This window comes from Marmota monax, unplaced genomic scaffold, assembly GCF_021218885.2.
Source record: "Marmota monax isolate L192 unplaced genomic scaffold, Marmota_monax_Labrador192_F-V1.1 WCK01_AAM20220418_F8-fsc00115, whole genome shotgun sequence".
NCBI classification, from domain to species: domain Eukaryota; kingdom Metazoa; phylum Chordata; class Mammalia; order Rodentia; family Sciuridae; genus Marmota; species Marmota monax.
The window spans coordinates 1,693,009-1,715,591 of NW_026694419.1; the positions used below are offsets into that span (position 1 = coordinate 1,693,009).

The 22,583-nt window shown below is 34.6% G+C and overlaps 2 protein-coding genes across 2 annotated transcripts; one reads left to right on the forward strand and one right to left on the reverse strand.

Moving 5' to 3' along the window:
* Positions 1-1,796: 1,796 nt before the first annotated feature.
* Zfand1 (zinc finger AN1-type containing 1) lies at positions 1,797-20,638 on the forward strand. Its single transcript, XM_046468212.2, has 8 exons — positions 1,797-1,906; positions 3,941-3,983; positions 5,120-5,159; positions 7,262-7,389; positions 7,477-7,568; positions 8,318-8,439; positions 19,277-19,432; positions 19,524-20,638. Exons 1-8 carry the CDS (start codon positions 1,852-1,854, stop codon positions 19,692-19,694), a joined length of 807 nt encoding a protein of 268 aa, XP_046324168.1. The 5' UTR covers positions 1,797-1,851; the 3' UTR covers positions 19,695-20,638.
* On the reverse strand, positions 10,573-12,567 carry LOC124109550 (zinc finger protein 639). Its single transcript, XM_046468211.2, has one exon. The coding sequence runs from the start codon at positions 12,092-12,094 to the stop codon at positions 10,637-10,639; it is 1,458 nt and encodes a 485-aa protein (XP_046324167.1). The 5' UTR covers positions 12,095-12,567; the 3' UTR covers positions 10,573-10,636.
* Positions 20,639-22,583: the final 1,945 nt, after the last annotated feature.

Genomic DNA, 22,583 nt, shown 5'->3' on the forward strand with positions numbered 1-22,583 from the left:
ATCATTTTTCCATTCTAAAATCTGGAGAAAGGGGCTCTACCCTAATTAGGTATGAATCAAAAAATCTAAATTTCAGCTAATTATTTCATAGATTTATACAAAATATTTATTATGTGGTCTAATGACATTGTGGTAGATTGAAAGAATTACAGCAAGGAATAAAACATCAGTTGAACCATCAGGTTATATAACCATATGGCCTAGTAAAGGAGAAGATGTACATAAAAATAACTATAAAAATTTGGAAGTAACTAAGTTTAATAAAGAGGTACAGATAAACCACAATAGAGTCTAGAAGAAAGATTGACTCCTTGATAGTGGGAGGAATGAAGGAAAGCCCTGAAATAATAACATTTGAATGTAACTCTCAAGGATAGGTAGAAATTTGATTTGTAAAGATAGTGAAAGGACACTTTAAAGCAAAGGGAATAGCACAAAGACACAGAGTAAAGCATTTGGGGATTGGAAAAGGAAACATGTAGTAACTAAAGTTGACAAGTGCATAAAACATCTAAGGGTTTTTTGTTTTTTTTTAACTCATTCATTCAATAATTATTTATTTTATGTCTGAAAGGCTCAGGGCAATTACAATACGATGGACAGGAAAAGAAACATACATGATCTCTGTCTTCTTGAAGTTTACAGCTTTGAAAAAGATGCAAAATGAATTGTATAACAGCAAGGTTTGTTCTAGTCAGGGAGAGCAAAGAATTTCTCTCCCCCCCCCCCTTTATTTGTTTTTGGTACTAGGGATTTAATTCAGGGTCACTCAACCACTCCCTACATCCCCAGCCCTATTTTGTATTTTATTTAGAGACAGGGTCTCACTGAGTTGCTCAGCGCCTCCGCCTTGCTGAGCTCAGCTGGCTTTGAACTCAGGATCCTCCTGCCTCAGCCTCCAGAGCCTCTGGGATTACAGGCATGGGCCATGGGCCCAGCTAAGAATTTCTTAAGCAAAAAGAGTGTGGTGCAGTGGTTCACACCTGTAATCCCAGCAACTTCAGAGGCTAAAGCAGAAGGATCGCAAGCAAGCATTGGATGGTTTTCCAGATCCTGTCACGAGTATAGTGGTCACTCCACTCTGCGTGGTGTCATGTTAGTGGAATGGCATTCTTTTTACCCCACCTAGTAAAGCCTTTGAGGTGGCTCATCAGGCACACAACTCCCTTACTTCCCAATGGAATCCTCCTAACTCTCAGGTCGTCATGTTAAATGAATCTGTGCTGTAGAAACCGAGGAAGCCTACGTGCTTGGTACACACTCGAGACCCCAGGAAAAAAATCCCCCATTTGAATAATAATAATAATAATAATAATAATAATAATAAAGACAAGAGAAAGAACCTTTACTTCTTAAAAGGCCTAGTGACTCCATTATCAGGGGCATTTACTTCAAATCATATATCAAGACAGTGTGACAGGATGAGTCAGAAGCTGCATAATCCCTTTCAATTGATTCTTGCAATGTTTTGTGCCAGGAACTGTGCTGGTTCCTAGGGTCTTATTAATTAAAAAAAAAAAAAATCCTTATGAGAGCGTCCCGGATCCTGGTAGTGGCACCCTCAAAACACCCCCACCGCCTGCAAAATCCCAGAACTGCGGCTGAGCTTTCGGTAGGAACTGGGAGAAGAGAACTTCCGCTCCAGGAAAAGAACTCAGAAGGCCCCTCCCTTTACTCGGTGCCGCCCGGGTGCACGCCTAGATGGCCAGGATGCCGGCAGCTTCCGGTGTTCGCCCGGCCCTCACCTGCAGGCTCCGCCCCCGGGAGCTCCACGCTCCCAGCAGGCGCCGCGAGCGCAACATTGCCCTGCCCCGCTGTAGTTCCGCCAATCGTCTGGAGGGCGCTGCAAACATGGCGGAGTTGGACATCGGGCAGCATTGTCAGGTGGTGCACTGCCGGCAGCGAGGTGACCCGGGAGTCCCCATTCCCCTGCCGCGGTAGATCCAGGCTCTGCTTTGGCGCCACGGATGCGTGGCGGCGGGTGAGGGGAGGCCGCAGAGCTGGCTGAGGAGCGGGCGGGTGCGTTCCTGCCTAGTGGACGATGAGATAGATGTGTTGGTGCTTATTGTTGTTCCTGTGTCTTGGGAAGAAATTTGCGGTCTCCATGCAGTTCCTGAAAATGAACCTTGCAAAGTTCACTATGGTTTTCCAGTGCTTTTTCTCCAAGAAGTCCGAGAGTACACTGCTGGCTCGCGGAGCGCCCTCTCCTTTCTGCTTAGCTCCAGGAGCTAGGATGCTTAAGTGGGAACACTCAAGTTCCCCTCTCGCCTTGGCCCCTGCGACCTGTACAAGCCACTTTCCCAGCCTTTGTATTTACTTACATGTCAAACGAAGGATTTGGGCGAGATTACTTTTAACCTGGTCTTCACGGGCCCCTCAGAAGATGAGCATGTGGGAGAAGGCTTTTGTCAGGTTCTGAAAGAGCTCCTTATCTTCGGACTATTCCATCCGATGATTATGTTCTCTCTGCTAGGTCATTCTTTGATTCTGATTATCATTGAACAAACATTTACAAAGCTTTGGTTTTGGAGCTGAAAGCATTGGTTTTGGTGCATCTAATGTTTACTTTTGTTTCTAAAAAGTCTCAAAATAACAAATATGTACAATCTTTCATATTGAAAACAGAAGTTTTAGAATATTATGTGCTGTACTTTCTTTCTCTTATTGACAAATGTATCCATAATTTCTTGGTTTGAAACCAAATCTTAGAATATTGTAATAACAATAGTGACAGTTCATCAAGCCCATTTCTCGGGTGAGGGAAGGATTATCAGACCCTTTTATTCCCAAAGTATAATGATCCAAGGGTCCCTTTTGGTTGCAGTAAAATCTTTCTATTTGGAATGAAAATACCTGTAGAATAAGATCTTTTCAAGGCAATTTAGCTTTCTCTAAAGAAGGACTCAGTAGTACCTTCTGATTTTCACTTTTTAAAAGTAGTGAGCTTGGATATATCCAGCTTCACTTGGCTGTATAGTGTAATATGAGAAAATATTAAAAATTTAGAAAGTGATTCATTGAATCTAGTAATTAACTGTTAGTTGCCATTTTTGAGAGTGGATACTTTCATGTACTTTCCAAAAGTTCAGTTCAGTTCTTGTTATTTGGTCCTAGTGTACTTGTTCCTCACCAACAAAGAAACAATTCAGCAATTAATTTTAAAGTATCAGTCCATTTATTGAATTTCTGGAATCTCATTGAAAGCATCTCCACCCAGTTACTACAACATTTTTTGGAGTTGAGCATATACAAAGGAAGCTAATTATTATATTGCTCTTATTAATTTTAGTTACTGCATTACTATTCTGACCTTTCACGTTTATCTCATTTGGATTTTATAATTACCTTGTGGAGAGAGTGTGGCATATAGCACAAATCCAGATGTAGATGCGTACGCATATGCACATACACGTGTGTACATATACAAATATTATATACTTATATTTTGTATATATAATTCTATTTACCTGTTTATATTTACCTAATAATAGAGCTTTTGTTTTTGTGTATGTAGAGACATAGAGACATGCACATGTACACTATATCGTGTGTATACATTTATATTGCCAAAGCTAATCTATTTAATGTTACTAGATTAGTAAACAGTGAATCAGAATTAAAGTCCAGATATTTTACTCCAAATGAGGAATTTTTGCAGTATACAATCCTCAAAAACTGCATCTAGTAAATCTTGGAAACAAAACAAAAAAGATAAATGCCACAGATTGCATTCTTCTGTTAATTCTTTTTTTTTTTTTTCAGTTATTAAAATTGTGATGACCTCTGTTTAGCAGTGATTATGTAGTGACTTGCAACACTAGTATATTAATAATTTTAAAAATGTTCTATACAAAATGAATACTTTGATTCTTTCTATGTAAGAAAACTAAATAAAAATTGGATACTGATCAGAACCTACAACATTTTTCCCCAATTTTAGATTTTCTTCCATTTGTATGTGATGGTTGTTCAGGAATATTTTGGTAAGTTGTTCTTATGCAGGATTTGGGAGTAATTTTGGTATTTGTAATATGCTTTATTTCTGAAAAATATAATGATTTAAAATAATTGTTTCTTTAACCATTGATACTTGATATTCAATATATTAATCACTTGAGAAAGACTGACTAATCATTAACTACTTACACCTATGTATGGTTAACCTGTCAACTTCCAGAATTGGGGTAATATATGTGAATTTTATATAAAATGATATATTTGTACCTTTAAATTGCAAGGAAGAAATAATACATAAACACAAAAAATATGGAAAGCAATCCAGTTATGGTTATCACTATTATTTATTTATTTAGTGCCAGGGATTGAACCCAGGGATGCTTAACCACTGAGCCACATCCCCAGCCCTTTTAATATTTTATTTAGAAACAGGGTCTTGTTGAGTTGCTCAGGGCCTTTCTAAGTTGCTGAGATTGGCTCTGAACTCATGATCCTCTGTTTCCCGAGTTGCTGGGGTTATAGGCATGTGCCACTACACCCGGCTATTACTATTTATTTTTAAAAATAAAATGAAAAGAACTCAACTATCATTTTTTAAAAATGGGCATTACATGTCATTTCAACATATCACATGTATAGTGAAACCCAAAAACTAACCAAGAATTTGGAAAATGTATTTTTTTTATAATTAATTTTTTTTTAATTTTAAGTATTTAATTTATGAAATAGAACACAGGGGGAAAAGCACATTTAGAATATAATTCAGGAAGAATTATAGGTAAATAAAAGTTGTATGTATATTTAAATTATTCAGAAATAGAGCCAAGTGTGGTAGTATATGCCTGTTTATCCCAGCAACTTGGAAGACTGAGGCAGAAAGATTACAAGTTTGGAACCAGCCTGGACAATTTAGTGAGACTCTGTCTTGAAATGAATGAATGAATGAATAAATAAATAAATAGGGCTGAGGATATAGCTTAGTAGTAGAGTACTACTGGGTTCAATCCCTAGTGCTGCCCCAAAAAAGACAGTACTCCTTGACATTTCACTATTGATGGTCCTTACTAATTTAAAACCATTAAAATATCTCACATTGCTGTAGTTATCTTAAGAGTTTTATTTGATTGCATTTAATTAAACACTACTTTTTTAATTATTTAAGCCTTGAACACAGAAGCAAAGAGTCACATGGTTGTCCTGAGGTATGTTAATTTTCTCCAATTTAATGAAACCTATTTGTATCCATGCACTTTCATTCAGAATTTGATTAGATTTAAAGCCAGTCAGTACCCTACAGATTAAAGTTTGGTAGACTGAACTGAATATGTAAAGAAGCTTTTGCTTCATTTTCATTTTATTGTTTTTTTCTGATTTAAAGAAAAATTGTTCTACATGGTATTTATAAATTTTTATCCTCATATGACTTTTATTCCTTGACATTTCTGTTTAGGTAGTCCACTTACAACATTAGGTTTTCTATTTATAAATATACATTGAAATTAATATTCTCAGTATATAGTCTTTCCAGTTCGTTGTTTCCTTCATTATTCATTTTCACTGGTATTTTGTAGTAGAATCCTTTGATAGTAAATTGTTTGGGCTCTATCGGCTTTCATACACTAGGAACAAACTTTTTATCCAGCAGAATCCCTACCTTAATTCTGACAAATTAATGGACTAAGGAAGGGCTGGCAGATACAAATCAAAAAACCCTTGTTATTTAGTTGAATGAAGAAGCTTAATATAGAGACATTTGGGTCTGCAAAGGAAATCTAGAATTAGGTAGATTGGCTCACCAGTCACAGCAGCACTGGACCAAGTTAGGCTTCCTCACTAGAAACAGATGAATTCCATTTGAAAAAGAGAAAGCTAGGCCTACCATATCTAGTATAATCTTCAATTTTGCAGTCAGATAAGTTGTTCCACCTTCCTATGGACAAAGAGAGATGGGGAGTTAGACTGAATTCACACCATTTAGAAAAACAACATTTGTCTTTAATACTTTTAAGTTGACATTTATTCTTGCCCACCATTTATCAAGTACATTGCCAAGGTTTCCAATGATTTTTTCATGTGTTCTTTCAATTATAGAAAAATAAAATTACATGAACTTAAGTCAAAATGTGAACTTTTAGGAACTTGGGATGGTAGAGCACTCGCCTAGCATGTGTGAGACTCTGGATTCCATCCCTAGTGCACATCCCTGCAAAAATCTGAACCTTTAAAGTTTAAAATCTGAGTTTTTAAAGTTTAAGTAATCTGTATAATGAGGAAAATAAAAATTATCTAATATGTCAGTTTTCTATAGGATTAATTGGAAGGAAATACTCCTTTAGAGTTTATAGTAAAATTTATTAATGTTTCTAATACAGCTCACAAATCTGTCCTATGCTTTTTTTTTAAAGGGTATCATTTGATTTCTATGAGTGTCACTCAAATTATTGGATTTCATTAAATAAATATTGAAATAAATTAATTTTATCATTAGATTACTGCAACAAGTTTGGAAGGATATTTAAGAAATAAATTGCAACAAAAATGTACAACATGAATGTAAAAGAATTTCTTCAAGCTGTATAGTATTCACACAATTCCCTAAATTTACTCAACTTTATAAATTAGGTTACTTTAATGCCAAACAGCCTGGCTGATCTGGATTTTTTTTTTTTTTTTAATTCTTACAAAAATCTTGTCTTCACCTGATATAATGTTTTTTGACAATGTAAAATATAGCATAGAAAATAGTATATGATTATAAAACTATGTCTAGCCCTTTGTCTCATGGGTAAATAGGTAATTTTAAGTAGTATATTCCCTAAGTTAACTGTTTAGTTCCCTAAAACTTGTATAGAAAGTACTTATGACTTGCCAGTTACGGATTGACAAGATGATTTCCTGAACATATTATGGGGGCATTTGTATGAGGGACTTTTTTGAAATAGAAGATTAAAATTGCAGAGAGTAACTGAACAGTCATTTTAAATTAGAAGATAAAGATACCATAGTAGGAAAATTATGAAAATGTAGAAAATTCAACATCGTAATCATTTCCTTTTTTTGTGTGTGTGGTGCTGGGGATTGAACCCAGGGCCTTGTGCATGTTAGGCAAGCACTCTACCAATTGAGCTATATCCCCAACCTCAGTAATCATTTTTTAAATAATCATTATATTTTTATGTGAGAGTATATAACTTGATATAATGAGTTTAAACCAAAATGATGTGAATTTTGCCTTCTAAAATGGATTTGCATATATACTTTAAATGTTGAGGATAATGCCATTTCCCCCCTTTTACATTTTCAGGTAACTATAATCAATGAGAGACTGAAGACTGATAAACATAAATCTTACCCATGCTCATTCAAGAACTGTGTTGAAAAAGAGCTTGTGGCAGTTATATGTCCTTACTGTGAGAAGAATTTTTGCCTGAGGTATTTACTTAGACCATTCAAGCTTTGTATATCTGTTTAAGTTGTATACAAATACATGTGCTAGTGAAACTCTCCTGTTGTTCATAGACATCGCCATCAGTCAGATCATGAGTGTGAAAAACTGGAAATCCAAAAGCCCCAAATGTCTAACACTCAGAAACTTGTTAAAGACATTATTGGTAGGTATCTAGAAAACTTGTTCTATTGATTTTCTTGTTTCTGTATTCTCTGTTAGTTCCAGAGCTCCTGCCTCTTATTTCTGCTTACCATTTATGGAATGTATCATTAATAGCTCCAGTGGTAATAACTTGTATTTTGAGGACATTCTTGCAATACTATTTCTTACGAGGCCTCTCTGACCAAAGAGAATCTGGAAGCTATTTGAAAGTACCGCACAAGATGGTCTTCTTGCTGGGCTGCCCATCAGATCAGCTGGTTAACCATCCTGGCTTAGATTTGGTTGGTATTCATGAGGTTAACATAGTAGTTTGCTTTCTCTTAAGAGCAAACTTTAATAAGCCTGTTTGGCTGTGTTATAAATGCTGCTAAGATACCAAGAAAGAATAGATCTGTGACTTAGATTTGTTATCTCTGCCAGTATGTTAGTTCAGCAGAATTTTCATTTTGTGTTAAGGATAGTACCTGTATTAAAATCTCCCATAATAAAATCCTGAACTTTTTTGTAGAAGCATTAGTGACTGCTTTAGATTAAACAGGCTAAGTTGGAAACAGTGAAATTTTTTGATGTGGAGATTGCTTGATCAACCTCAGTGATACTTTTCCATTAGTCATCTATAGTGCCTGAATCTCTATAGTATGCAATTTGTATATGTTTTAGGGCCATAATGAATAAATGCCTTAAAATAAAACTCTGGAAATGTAATGTAAAAGTTCTTATGTGTTTACATGCTTAACATTTACTTCTTAGATTCCAAGACAGGAGAGACAGCAAGTAAACGACGGAAAGGTGCCAAAAACAGTGAAACAGCTGCAAAGGTTGCATTGATGAAGTTAAAGATGCATGCTGATGGGGACAAGTCATTGCCACAGGTTAGTCTTAGAAATCTGGAGAAACAAAGGTGTTCTAAATATAGTTGAAGTCTCCTTTTTATTCCTCCGTCCCATGAAGTAACAATTAACCTGCATCTGATATGTATCATTTTTAATATTACATGGTATATGATATGCATCAATAATATGTGTTTTATGAGTTTTTTCACTTATAAAAATGACAGTGAACCATATAAATCCTCCAACTTTCCCCCACCTTTTGGCATCATATTTTTAAAACTTATCCATGCCAATACTTTAAGATTAGTTCTAGTTCATCTGGTAGCTGCATGTTAATTCCATCATGTGAATATACTCCAAGTTATCTATTCTTTTATTAATAAAATTCAGACTTTTCCAATCTTTTGCTATATAAATTGTTATACAGCGAAGTCCCTTATGTATGTGTGGTAGAGTTTCCATAGGTAGTTGGACATTATCAAATGTGATTGTACTGATTTGTCTGCTTCCAAAAGCACTTTCAATTGTATCCATTCCTGGCCATTATTCTTTCAGAATTACTTTGTCCTGTTCTGCAAAATTGCGTTTTTTTTTTTGTTTTGTTTTGTTTTGTTTTTGTAGTGCTGAGGATTGAACCCAAGGCCTTGTGTATGCAAGGCAAGCACTCTACCAACTGAGCTGTAGCCCTAGCCCCTGAAACTTCAATCTTCATAGAAATTATGCTGCTTTTTTTTTGTGTGTGTGTGGTGCTGTGGATTGAACCCAGGGCCTTGTGCGGGCGAGTCAAGCACTCTTAACACCTGAGCTATATCCCCAACCCTCAGGTGTTCTTTATATGTGTAAACAACATTCTGTAATACTTATTTTTTATCTTTTCTTAGGTTTATGCTTACATTCTTTATCATTTTGGTTGTCATCACAAATACCTTTTTTAAAGTCACATTTTTCTGTCTTTGCAGGTTATTTATTATATGTTGGCCTTGTATGCAGCAAATAAGTTCTGAATGGTTCCTATACTTTGTAGATTTTTTGAAATGTCTTCTGTGCAGTCGTATCTTCTGCAAATACCAGTTTCTGTGGGATGTTTTTCCCCAAATTTTCTTTCCTCTAACTCCTTCTTTTTGTTATTATTATTTGTCCTTGTGCTGAGAGCTCCACAAAAATGTTGATAGTATAGATGGTAGCAGGCATTTGTCATTCATCTAACTTTAGTGCAAATACTTCTAAAGTTTCATCAAATATTATATTTTCTATAGCCTTTATCAACCTAACAGTATTTGTTTCTCTTGCTAGTTTGCTAGGAATTTATATCATAAATGGGTATTAAAATTTACTGGTTTTTTATTGTATCTTATAAGATGATCATCTTTTTTTCTCCTTACTACAATAAAAAATTACACTGATTGATCTTTTTCATTTTTAAACCAGCCATATATTCCAGGATAAACCACTTGACTCTAGTAGATGATTATTTTAAAATGCATTGTTACATTGATTTGCTAATATATTCTTAATAACATTAGTTAGTAAAAGTATACTCATAAAATTAGTTGAGCAGCTTTCCCTCTTCTACACTTTGAGATAGTTGTAGAGAATATAGTGATTATAGCATTCAGTTTTTATAACCTTTAAATCTAATATTTTTTTCCAGTATATTTTTATTTGTATATATGACAGTAAAATATATTTTGACATATTATACATACATGGAGTGTAATTTATTCTAATTAGGATCCCATTCTTGTGGTTGTACATGATGTGGAATTAACACTTGTCATGTATTCATTTATGAACATAGGAAAGTTATATCTGATTTCTTCTACTGTCTTTTCTATTTCCATACCCCTTCCCTTCTCTTCATTCCCCTTTGTCTAATCCAATGAACTTCTATTCTTCCCTCCTCACCCAGTCTAATATTTTTTAAGAGGAGAATTTTAAATACTATTCTACTTCATTAGATAATTCTTGGCTTATTTGGTGAATCTAGTTCTTCTGAAGTCAATTTTGGTAAGCAGTATTTTTCTAGAGAATTCTTATTAGCTGTAGACTTTCTAGTTTATTGTTACAAAATTGTTCAAGTTATTCTCTTATGAAGCCAGATCTCTATTGTGTCTTTTGTTATTCCATATTCCATTTCATTAATATTTTTTTTTTTTTTTTTTTTTTTTCAAAAAAAAAAAAAGGTTGAATTTATTATTTCACAAAAACATTATGTAAATCAAAATAAAGAGAATAATCAAGTTGTTTCATGGACTGGAAGGTGACTTATTAATTCCCTTTCATTTCCAAACCTCATCAAGCAGTCACTACATTTATGAGGCAAGTCAGCCGAATGCTTGAAATCTAGATGAATTTTAAGATCTTCAATCTGTCCTGTTGAATATTCGCAATATTGACATAAATAAATCCCTTCAGATAGATGTGAATTTAAATGCTTGCAATATTCTAGCATACTTGAAAAGCCTTTCCCACAGTCATCACAAACATGAGGAAATATTTTAGTATGTTCAATAGCAACATGCCTGTTAACATTTGTATGAAGTCTACTCCGAAAACCACATACTTGACACACAAAGAAGTTCTTACATTTGTCAAAGGTAATTTTGCTTAAGAGGCTGTATTGTCCGTGTTCTCCATTGTTATACTTATCGCTTAGTTCTATTAATTTACACGCATGCTCATTTACAACATGGCTATGCAAGTCTTCTGGATCATTTGTTTCATGTTCACAGAACTGACACAAGTACTGTTCATCACAGCTGTGCTCCTGGAAATGCAGGTAGAGTTCGCTGCTTGAGGAGAACTGCACGTCACACTGCTCACACCAATACAGGTGATCACTAAAGTGGGTGTCTGCAATGTGCTGGCTGAGGTTCTCAAAAATTACTGTCCTGTAATCGCAGTATTTACAAATGTAGGGATCTTCTTCGTGTAGTTTGGCATGTTCAATCAGAAGCATATTGGTAGAGAAGCTTTCCTTACATACTCGACACACATTTGAATCGGTACGTTTATGCTTCAGGATCATATGCTGTTTTAAATCAGAAAAATATTTACTATTGAATTCACAAAGTTCACATTTATAGAGGCCACTGCTATTAGCTCTCAGTAAAGGCCATTTCTGCTGAGCAGTCACATTCAAAGCTTGGCTCTTGTCAAGAATTTTACAAAGCTTAGCTGGTGGTTCTTCATCAGTTTGGTCTTGGAGGCTCTCAGAGGAATTGTTTTCTGTCTCTATGTCATAATCCTCAGAAATGGCATGCACTTCTACAGCAATGGGGACATCTTCAGCGGTGTGAACTTCTATAGGACTCTCCTCTTGAGTTTGCTGGTTGATTGATTCGGGTGAATCACACTCTTCATCACAAATTTCTACATCAGCAGATTTTTCTGCAGAAAAGGCAGTGTGGTCTATAATTCTAAGCACAGGACTGGGAACCAGATAGTTCTGATTTCTGTTTCTGGCCTTGATTCCATCTGCAAATTTTGGCAAGTCATTTGATGTCTCGGTATCAGAATCATCATCTTTGTTGTCAAAATATTTTAAGTCTGGCTGTCTCATAGAGCAGACACTGTAACAATGATCAGAAAAAATCCCATTGAATCCATCTGCAATTCTGCTTATTCCAGAGGAATCTGAATAACGAGAAGGGTGTAAAGTCTTCCTTTTTCTTTTTTTAGGATACTCATTCATATCTTTTCAATTTGGTATAATTCTTAATATTTCAGTGAGGAAAAATGAATTACAAAGTTTCCACAGGTGGTAAAAAAAATACCTCAATTTTACTGATGAAGAAACATACTCAGTGAAAGTCAAGTCAACTAAGAAATGGCAAAACCAGAGATGCAAATACATGTCTTCTGATTCCTGGACATTGAATAACTCTAACTGTATGTGGGTACATCTTCATGGCTAAGCACTGCCACCACCAAGTTACATCTTGTTTCCAGTTCTTTCTCGGCCAACAATTGTAAGGAGAGGAAGACCGTCACCTAAAAAAAACGTTTCCCCGGGCCCCAGCCGGCCCAGGCACAGATGAGGTGGCTGCGGCCGAGCGCGGGCAGAGAGGGCCGCAGGCGGCGGGCGACGCCGCTCAGGCCCTCGCGCTCCAGGGCGCTCTGTCAGGACCGGCCCTCTCCCTCCCGCGCGCCCCAAGCCCAGCCGGCTAGGCCCCAGGCCCAGGCTGCGCGGCCCTCATTAATATTTTTCATTTGTACTTTTATTTGTTTCTCCCTTAAATAATCTTGCTAGGGTTTTTTTTTTTTTTTTCATCTTTTCAAAGAACCATGTTTTGGTTTTATTCACCTATATTATTTCTTTGTCTTGCATTCCACTAATTTCTGCTCAGATATTATTTCCTTGTCTTTACTGTGTTTAGATTTTTGTCTGACATTCTTTTCCCAAGTTCTCAAATGAAACGGTCAACTTATTTATGTTCAGCGTAGTTGTTTGGGTGTATTTTTTTTTCATATCTTTATTTGTATACAATTTCAAACACAGAAAAGTTACAAGAATAGTACAAAGAATTTTTCATATCCTTTACCCAAATGCAACAGTTATTTACATTTTTCTCTGTTTGCTATAACATTTGCATTCTCTTTCTTTGTGGGTGCACAAGAGTGTTAATTTTATGTCTACTTGATCTGTCAGTTTCTTAGACAAGTGTGTTAGTGAAACCTTCAACCATGGAAATTCTTTTTGTAATTTTAATGGTTTCCTGAGTTGTGTTTATCAGGTGTATGGAATTTCTTCATTGTATTTTTTTTGATGAATTTTGCCTTAAATTCTATTTTTACTTATAATAATACTTTTATTAGTTTTATTTTAGTGAACATTTAACTATTATGTCTTTTTTCATTCTTTTATATTCAACTTTTCTGTATTGTTTTATTTTAGGGTGTATCTTGTAAGCAGCATATAGCTGGAGTTTGTTTTTTTAATCCAGTTTGATAGTATCTCTTTTATAGGTGAGTTAAATACATTTTATTTATTGTGATCACTGATGCATTTGAACATATTTCTTCCATCTTGTGTTTTCTGCTTATTCTTATAATTCCTTCTGTCTTTCCCGTCTTCTTTTTTCTTATTTAAATTTTCTATATTCCCTTACTTTCTACTGGTTTAGAAATCATTGATTATAGTTTTCTAATTTTTGTGGTTATCCTTAATAGTGTCATTTACAAAAATTTATTAGATGTTTTTATAATTACAAAGGTAGTCCATACTTTTATAGTATACCTGTTGAGAGAGTGTATACTTAAAAACTAAATATACCCTCCTATGTCTCTTGTCCATTTCCAAGCCCCGCAATCAGTGATTCTCAACTAAGGATGATTTCTCCTTCTGGGGGACATTTGACAATGGAGACATTTTTGGTTGTCACAACTGGGGGTGTGGTGCTACTGATATCTAATGGATAGAGGCCAGGGATGCTACTAAACATCCTACAATTCAAAGGACAGTGCTCACAATAAGAGTTTTCTGGTCCAATATATCAGTACTGGTCTGGAGGGAGTTAGAGTTCTTACTTAGCTTATGCTAAGTAAATTTGGTCCCCACCACTGCAAAGAATAAATGTCAGTATTGTAAATTTGAGAATACCTATCTTAAAGCATCCAGTAATATCATTCATATTATTTTTCAATTCTTTCAATACTTAGAACAATAGTTAAAATTTAAATATCACCTAATTTTGTTCTAAGCACTATTGTAACATGTTTCATCCTTACAGCAAGCCAGTGAGGTATACATTATTGCAGATGAGAAAACTGAGGCACAAAAGGGTTAAGTAACTTGCTAGTGACATACCTAGTAAGAGAACTGTGAATTAAAACCAGCCAATTTGGCTTCAGAGACTCTTTTCTTACATCCTTAATATATTATGGAGCATTCTACAAATCTATAGATGTGATTTTTCTGCCTACTATTAATGTTTTTGTATGTGTGTACAAATATAAATATATAGATATATTGGTGTATGTGTTCTCATACACACATTTCATAGGTAATATGTATACACACATGTGTATACATACACATGCATATATATATATAAGGCACATATTTTTTTGTACATACATGTGTGATTTTGATTTTACACAAAATGAAATGTATTCTACTTAATGTATGCAATAACTTGAAGAGTGTTTTTTGATCATTATTTTACAAAAATGACATGTACTCATTTGGTCAGCATAGTTTTTGAACACCTGTTATATATGAAGCCTTGGGGATACAGCAGTGAATAAAATAAAGTCTCTGCTCTTATGATGTTTATATGCTATTGAATCTGATATTGTTATGTGTATGTATAATACACATACACACACGTCTGGTGTATGGTGCTGAGGTCTATAAATAAAATTAAAGCAGTTCTCCTTTGGTGCCACCTGTAATCCCAGTGGCTCCGATGGCTAAGGCAGGAGGATCACAAGTTCAAAGTCAGCCTCAGCAACTTAGCGAGGGCCTATATAACTCAGTGAGATCCTGTCTCTAAATAAAATACAAAAGGGCAGGGGAAAGGACTCAGTGGCTATGCATTTTTTTCTCTACATACACTTCTCATTATTGCCTATTAAAGATTCCTCAAGGGCACAAATATGGCTCTCCATCATTTTCTTTAAAAGCTGTATCATAGTCCATAATGTGGATACACTGTAACTTATTTTGCCATTTTCCTATTGATGTGCATTCATGTTGTTTCTAGTTTCCTCCACTATTTTAAGTATCAATCTGATACTTTTATATTTGTAATGATGTTTTCTAATGATGTTTTTCCTGCACCGAAGGTTATATATATTTTAAAATCTAATAAATATTGCCAAACAACTCTACAGAGGAGTTGTAACAATTCATATTTCTACCAACAGTAATTATAATAGCAAACCTTTATTGACTATACCAAGCATTGTTTTGTGACTCTGGATTTTTTTTTCTCTCTCACTATTCTTCATTTCATACAGTAATCTAAATGAAGTTAAGTATTGTTTAAGAATCACTCAGAAATCCCAGCAGCTCAGATGGGTGAGTCAGGAGGGTCACAAGTTTGAAGCCAGCCTTAAAATAAAATTTTAACAGTACTGCAAAAAAGAAAAGGAAAATCAAGAAAAGAATTACTCAGTTACAGCCTGCCCTCCTAACCAGTTCAGTATGTTCCACTTGTCACTCTTACATGAGAATACCTCTCTCCTGTGATTTCCACTAGCTGTTATCACTCTTTTTAAGTAAAGTTTTCTAGTTTGTTGGCTATAAAATGATAGCTCATAATGGCTGTAATTTGCATTTATCTGACTTCTGTTGGATTTGAACTTCTTTTAGTATGTTTTTTGGCCATTTGAAATTGCGTTTCCTGAATTGCCCATACATATCCTTTGATTATTTTTCTTTGGGGCTTTTTATTTTTATTTTTTTAAATTTTTATTGTTTTGTCAGCTTATGGAAAGAAACTCTTACACTATAACAGGCACTAGTCTTTTTATAATCAATCTACTTTGCAAACTTTCTTTGAAATCAGGTATATTGATTTCACTATGCTTCTCATTGATATAATATTTAAATTTCTAGGATCTGTCTTTTTAAAATATTTTTACATTTGTCTTTAATCAATCTGATTTTGTGATATGAGCTATGGGCTCAATTTTATTTTCATTCAGTTGGTTAGCTAGTTTTACATCACTGATATTAAATAGTCATTTTTTTTTCTATTGAATTGAAATACCAAAATATCACCTTCATTGTAAATTAACATTCTACATATACAGAATTATTTTTTAATTTCCAAGCTATTTCACCGTCTATCTGTTCTTTTCTCATGTTAATACCTAATAGTAGCTTCATAGACTATTCTATATCTGTAACCTAAGTCCTGTCTCTATTTTTTTCTAAGAAATATTTTAGCATTTATTCATTCATATGAACTTTAAAATTACTATATCCAAATTTTTAAAAACATCTCAGGATTTTCAATCCTATAATTCTGGGATATAGTTGCAAATGATAGGCTTCAGCATATACTGTTTAAAAATATTTTAAGAGACAGGGATAACACAACATGGTCTTAGAAATATGTCTTCCTATCTCCTCCCTTTCCCACAAGGATGTAAGTTGCTCTCACTTTTAGCTTGTTTGCTATTAGACTTTCTCAACTCATACTCTTCATTGACCTCTGCCATCTGTTATTAGGGAAACATCTTTTTGCGGTTCATTCTTGTTGTATTTTGTAATTCTCCTTTTTGGATAGCTTTTAAGGTTTTTATCTGTGATATTCTCAAATATTGGTGCAGTGTTCCAGGTTTCAGTATATTTTAATTATCTGCCAGGCACCATGGCGCATGCCTGTAATCCCAGCAGCTCATGACGCTGAGGATCACAAGTTCAAAGCCAGCCTGAGCAATGGCAAGATCCTAAGCAACTCAGTGAGACCCTGTCTCTAAATAAAATACAAAATAAGGCTGGGGTTGTGGCTTAGTGGTTGAGTGCCTCTGAGTTCAATCCCCAGTACTAAAAAAACAAAATGATATATGTATTTTTAAATTATCCAACTGGACAGTTGAGATACATTTTTAATTTTTTCTCTTCACTTTTGAAAAATTATAGTCATTTTCTCTCTGGTTGTCAATTCACTGGTAGGTGAAGAGTCTCTGAAGTTCTTGTTCAACATGTTTTGGAGATTTATAATTTATCTCTGTATGTCTTTATACTATATTCTGGCTGACTCTTGGTTAATACACTTTTTTATTGAGGAATGTAGAAATTTACCTTGTTTGAGTTTCTTACTTCAATAATCTTATTTTTGGTTTTCTGTTTGGATCATCATAACTTTTCCTGTTTCACTTCTACTTGTTTTGATTTCACTACTTTTTGTTCCTTCGCATATTATTTCTTTATTTAATGTCTTTTAAGTTCACTTATTTTCAGTGGTCTATTAATAGCTGAACCTTGAATTTGTTTTAAAATGTCAGCTGATTGACCATGTGTGTTCATCTTGAGTAAGAGATTCTGCCTGTATCTCTCTCCCTCTCCTTACATGGTTAATCCCTGTCTAACAATTTTGTGTTTTCTTCTGCCTGACCCACACTTCCAGAACCTCCATATCAAATCCATATTTGAGACTGGAAGTTTGTGCTTCTGCCCTACAGAGATTTTCAAATTTTTCAAGATGCATTTACTGAGCTTTGTTCACTGTCATTAGGTTATATCATGTTTTGCTGCCTTCAGAATGTTGATTTGTATAAGCAACAGCCCAGTTAACATTTAGCAATCACTTCTTTAGCCTCCTTTCCTAGAGCCCAAGCCCCATTCCAGCCTCTGCTTTTAACCAGTGAACCTGACCAGGGAGTTTTAGTTCTATTTCTATGCAACACCAGTATTCCCCATTCACCCTCAGTCTCAACTGTGAATGACCTCTTCCTTCCTTTTGGAGTATCATGACAGCATGCATTTCATTTTTGATCCTCAGATATATTTATTCATTTTCTTTCTTTATTTTTTTATAGTGCTTCATATTGAACCCAGCAGTGCTCTACCACTGAGCTATATTCCCCAGCCCTTTGATTTTTCATTTTGAGACATGGTCTAACTAAATTGTCTAGGTTGGCCTCAAGCTTGCAATCCTCCTGCCTCAGCCTCCTGAATTGCTGGGATTGCAGGAGTTTGCCACAGTGCCCAACAAGGCTATATATTTTTAGTTAATCTCATTTTATATTTATTCTCTTACTACTTTGTTTTGAAGCAGAGAGTTTCTTTATGGACCACTGGAATTTCCAATGATTTCTTGTTTTTTTCTTTGAGTGCTTGTTATCTTACTAACACACTCCACTGATCTTCAACAAATCTGAATTCCCTAGTATTGAGATGGGAAGTGTTATTTTAAATACTTTCTCCAACAACATAGAGAAGCTCCAACTAATCAGTAAAGATCTTATTTTCTTTCCTTCATTTGCTAATTAAGCAAGAAAATAGAGTATAAGGAGGCAAGTAGTATATAGAATACTAGAGAAACCATCTCTGAATTCCTGTTTTATTAATAAATTTTTTTCTGGGGTTTTATAGTTTAGTTTTTTGTTTTTAAGTTTCTTTGTACTAAAAAGTCCTATTGTCTCTAAAAATGTAGTAGTGGGGTCTTTTACACAAAAAGAAATGCTTCGTGTTCAAAGAATCCTTTACTTGCAAGTGGCTGAAACTTGACTCCCAAGTAGTACAAGCAAAATAGATTTGTTGCTGGGGACTGTGGCACACACCTGTAATCTCAGCAGCTTGGGAGGCCAAGGCAGGAGGATCACAACTTCAAAGCCAATCTTAGCAACTTAGCTTGGTCTGTCTTAAAATAAAAAATTAGAAAGGGCTAGGGATATAGCTTAGTGGTTAAGCACCCCTGGGCTCAATCCCTGGTACCTCCCAAGAAACAGGAAAGAAAAAAATTTTTAACCTTCTCATGTAACGGAGAGTTATGTATTATCTCATTGAGTGCCAAATTATGTTGAAAGAGTCCATCCATTTCATCCATTTTCTTGATTTTTCTCTTTAAGGCTTCTTTTGCCACATTGGTTCAGGAATGACTAAAGGAGTATGAGGACTCACTGCAACAGCACCATGTTTAAATCAGCAAATTAAAAAAAGAAGAACTCCCCCTATCCTCAGCTTTTGAACATAAAATCTTAAGAAAAAGAGCCCGATTGGCCTAAGTTATGCATAGATAGCCATGGCCATACCCATACAATTAGTTAGATTTGAAGCTACCATGATTTGTGTTCCCATTAAGAGTTAATTCATTAGAGGGTAATCCTCTAACCAGAGGAAGAGAAGAAAGGATATCACCAGACTAAAACATGTTTTACTTCATATATATAACCTGTATTTTAACTTTTTATTTTACAGACAGAAAGAATTTACTTTCAGGTTTTCTTGCCTAAGGGGAGCAAAGAAAAAAGCAAACCCATGTTCTTTTGCCACAGATGGAGCATTGGAAAGGTCATAGACTTTGCAGCTTCTCTAGCCAGTCTTAAAAATGACAATAACAAATTAACAGCTAAGGTAACATATGGTTATGATAAATTTTCTCTAAAAGTTTTAGGATAATCTATACAAGTGTATATTACAGCATGATTAATTTCTCTCTCAACAGAAATTAAGGCTATGTCACATTACTTCAGGAGAAGCCTTACCCTTGGATCATGCTTTGGAAACCTGGATTACTAAGGAGGATTGTCCTTTATATAATGGTGGAAATATTATTTTGGAATATCTTAGTGATGAAGAACAGTCTTTAAAAAATGTTGATTCTTATTTGGAATAGTCACTCAAGAATTCAACCAGAAATCACAAGGAAAATTTTTATGTGCATGTTTAAGTCAATTTCTTTTACTATAGATACATTTTTTTTCAATTTTTAAAAGATGCTTTTTAATTTATTTCCATTCTGTCATAATTTATATTATCAGTTTTCTACTTAATTGGGGTTTTTATGTTTTAAAGTTTATGTGCTGATACTCAATTGTTAGCAATTTTTAAAAATTAGATTTATTAGTTTATACTGTAGAAACATCAGCAGAAGTGTGTTTCCCATTTGGTTAATGTCAGCTGTTGGCTATGACACTGCTCCATCCCATCTTCACTCCAGAATCCAAGCTGAAGTAACAACCCCCTTTTTGGGACTTTGCCATTCTTATGGCAGAAGGAGATGGTAGATATGAGGTCAGCTCTTAAAAGATTCTTGTGTTATTTTGGCTTTAAGAAGTCACATGCTTACGCCTAGTGTTATAGGGCCCAAAAGTACAGCTTTACTGTTTGCCTTCATCATGATGTATACGTTGATGTGTGTACATGAATTATGTAGATTTAGAGATCACCTCATTCAGTCTCAGTCTTCTAAATTTTTGGATGAGGAATCTCAGACCTAAGAAGAGAAACTTGTTGCCTTGGTATCACCTAACTGCATTGGGGTATGTTTCTGATAACCTCCCCCATTGTTTGTATGAATGTATTACAAATGGGAGGGATGATGGAATAGCCCAACTTTATTATAGTCTCTGTACCATGGCAAAACACCGGTCACAAATAACTACACTTTGCCAACAAATTGAATTTAATGTTTCTAACTAATGTTTTCTGTTACGCTTAACAAAGTACTATTATGCAGAAGGAATATAAATTATTTCTACATGTTCTTTGTTTTCTATGCTAATTATCATGGACCTATACAGTGACTTTAAATTTAATTAAAACAATAAACAATGTTCATTTGGTCTACTGTGTTATTCATATTTTTCATATGAAGGATGACAATAATTTTCAGCTTTTATCAGGAGCTTATGCATTTATATTAACATAATTATTTGAATACCTACTAAATGTAAGGATTGGTTTCTAATTGTCACAGTAAATACAATGAAGATATGTATGCAATCTTTTAATGGTAATACAAAGTAGGATAGCAAGTTGCAGATTAGTAGGCAGTATAGCCATGTTCCAACAGCTCTTTTATCAGAAACCATAAACCAGAGGTAGAAATAATCCTTAAATTAAAGGATTAATAATAGAAAGATACCAGAAAGTTGTAATGCAAACCAATACCTTAGTGTCTGTCATAATTACTTACACATAGTAGGTGGTCAGCCACATAAGTGAACTAAAACTAAATATGCCCCCCCAAAAAACAACTATTGAGAAGAGGGAAATAAGGCTAGCAGGGATAGATACAAATCTAGGCAAAATAAAAAATGTTCCTATTAATGAATGAACAGAGAAAAAAAGACATCAGTAAGCATACTGGTGATGAATTAGGTCAGGTTTCAGATGGTAGAACTATTGTGGAGGATGCATAGGTACCAGCATCCTCAGTACTAGGGACTGGTGGCTCTAGCACCATGTGAAGCCCTTTCCTGTTCTCTAAAGACAACCATTGTAGGAAAGAAGGAATCTAGTTTCTCTAGTTCCCTATTTCCAATTTACTTAAGTTCAACTTTCTCAGACTTTTTGGTGAGAATCTTATACACCTAATATAATTTTAGTATTTCACTGTTCACATCTCACCCTAGTTTATCTTCACTTGCTTACAGACGACTGAAAATCCATAAAGAAAAAAAGTGTTTTAAAATTAGGTAAATAGGTAAAATAATTCTGCAATACAAATAAGCTTCAGTTTAATCAGACAGCAAATACACGTAAATGGGAGATTATCAGATCTTTTCTAGCTTTATCAGATATTGTACTCCACAGTTTTCAAATAGGAAGACTTGGGAGAACCTGAAGAAGAAGGCAGAAGGTTGTATATAAAGGCATTGGAGTGGGAAAATTTACATACTACACATCTTGGATCTGGGCAATAAAAATTGTGAACTAAGATATTTGATCAGGAAACTATAAAGATAGCTTTGTTTTATTTTTGTCATTAAACTAAGTTCCTTCGCAATTTAGTTGAAGTGTCTGGAACAGATTTGTTCCTTTCTCTATTCTCAACATTGAGAATTTTGTTTTTCTTAGTGTTCTACGTGGAAATAAAATTTATGACATCTAAAGTCTTGTGTTTGAAATATTAACCTATATAAATGATAGACTTTAAAAAAATTATCAAAATTTTAAAAAAATGGCTTTGGTGTTCTTTGAGGACCATAAATGATCTAAAATTATACACATTGTCTTCATTTAACAAATTGCATCATAATTACATTAAGCATCTTCTGAAATGGCCACAAGCAACTACTAGATCTTCAGGCTCAATAGTAGACAGTTGTAGTGTTTGGGGGTTTGTTTTTGTTTTGTTTCTTGCCTGCTTAGAATCAGAACTTCATCACCTTGTTTGGGAAATTACACAATTGTGTGTGTCTGTGGGTTGAAGTGTAAAAAGACTGATACTTTTCCTTATCCCTGGCAACTGAGGGACAGACATGACCTAAGTTAGGTTAGTTAACGTCCATGGTCCCTAACTGTTGATAGGGATTAGTATTAAAAAAGAAGGAATAAGACATTTAGAATTAGTTTCAGTGTTTTTCCATTGCCCTATGTATAAGGTTTCAAGTACCCAATAGCAGCAGCCCCTTAGGATATACCCTTTAGCAATAATAGCAACCACCTATTTTCCCTATGTTCCCAAGTTATCTGGTAACTCTCTAGGAAATTATTTTCGTATTTAAGGACATCAAAATAGTTTCCATTTTTTGCTTGACCCATACAATCACTTTCAGGT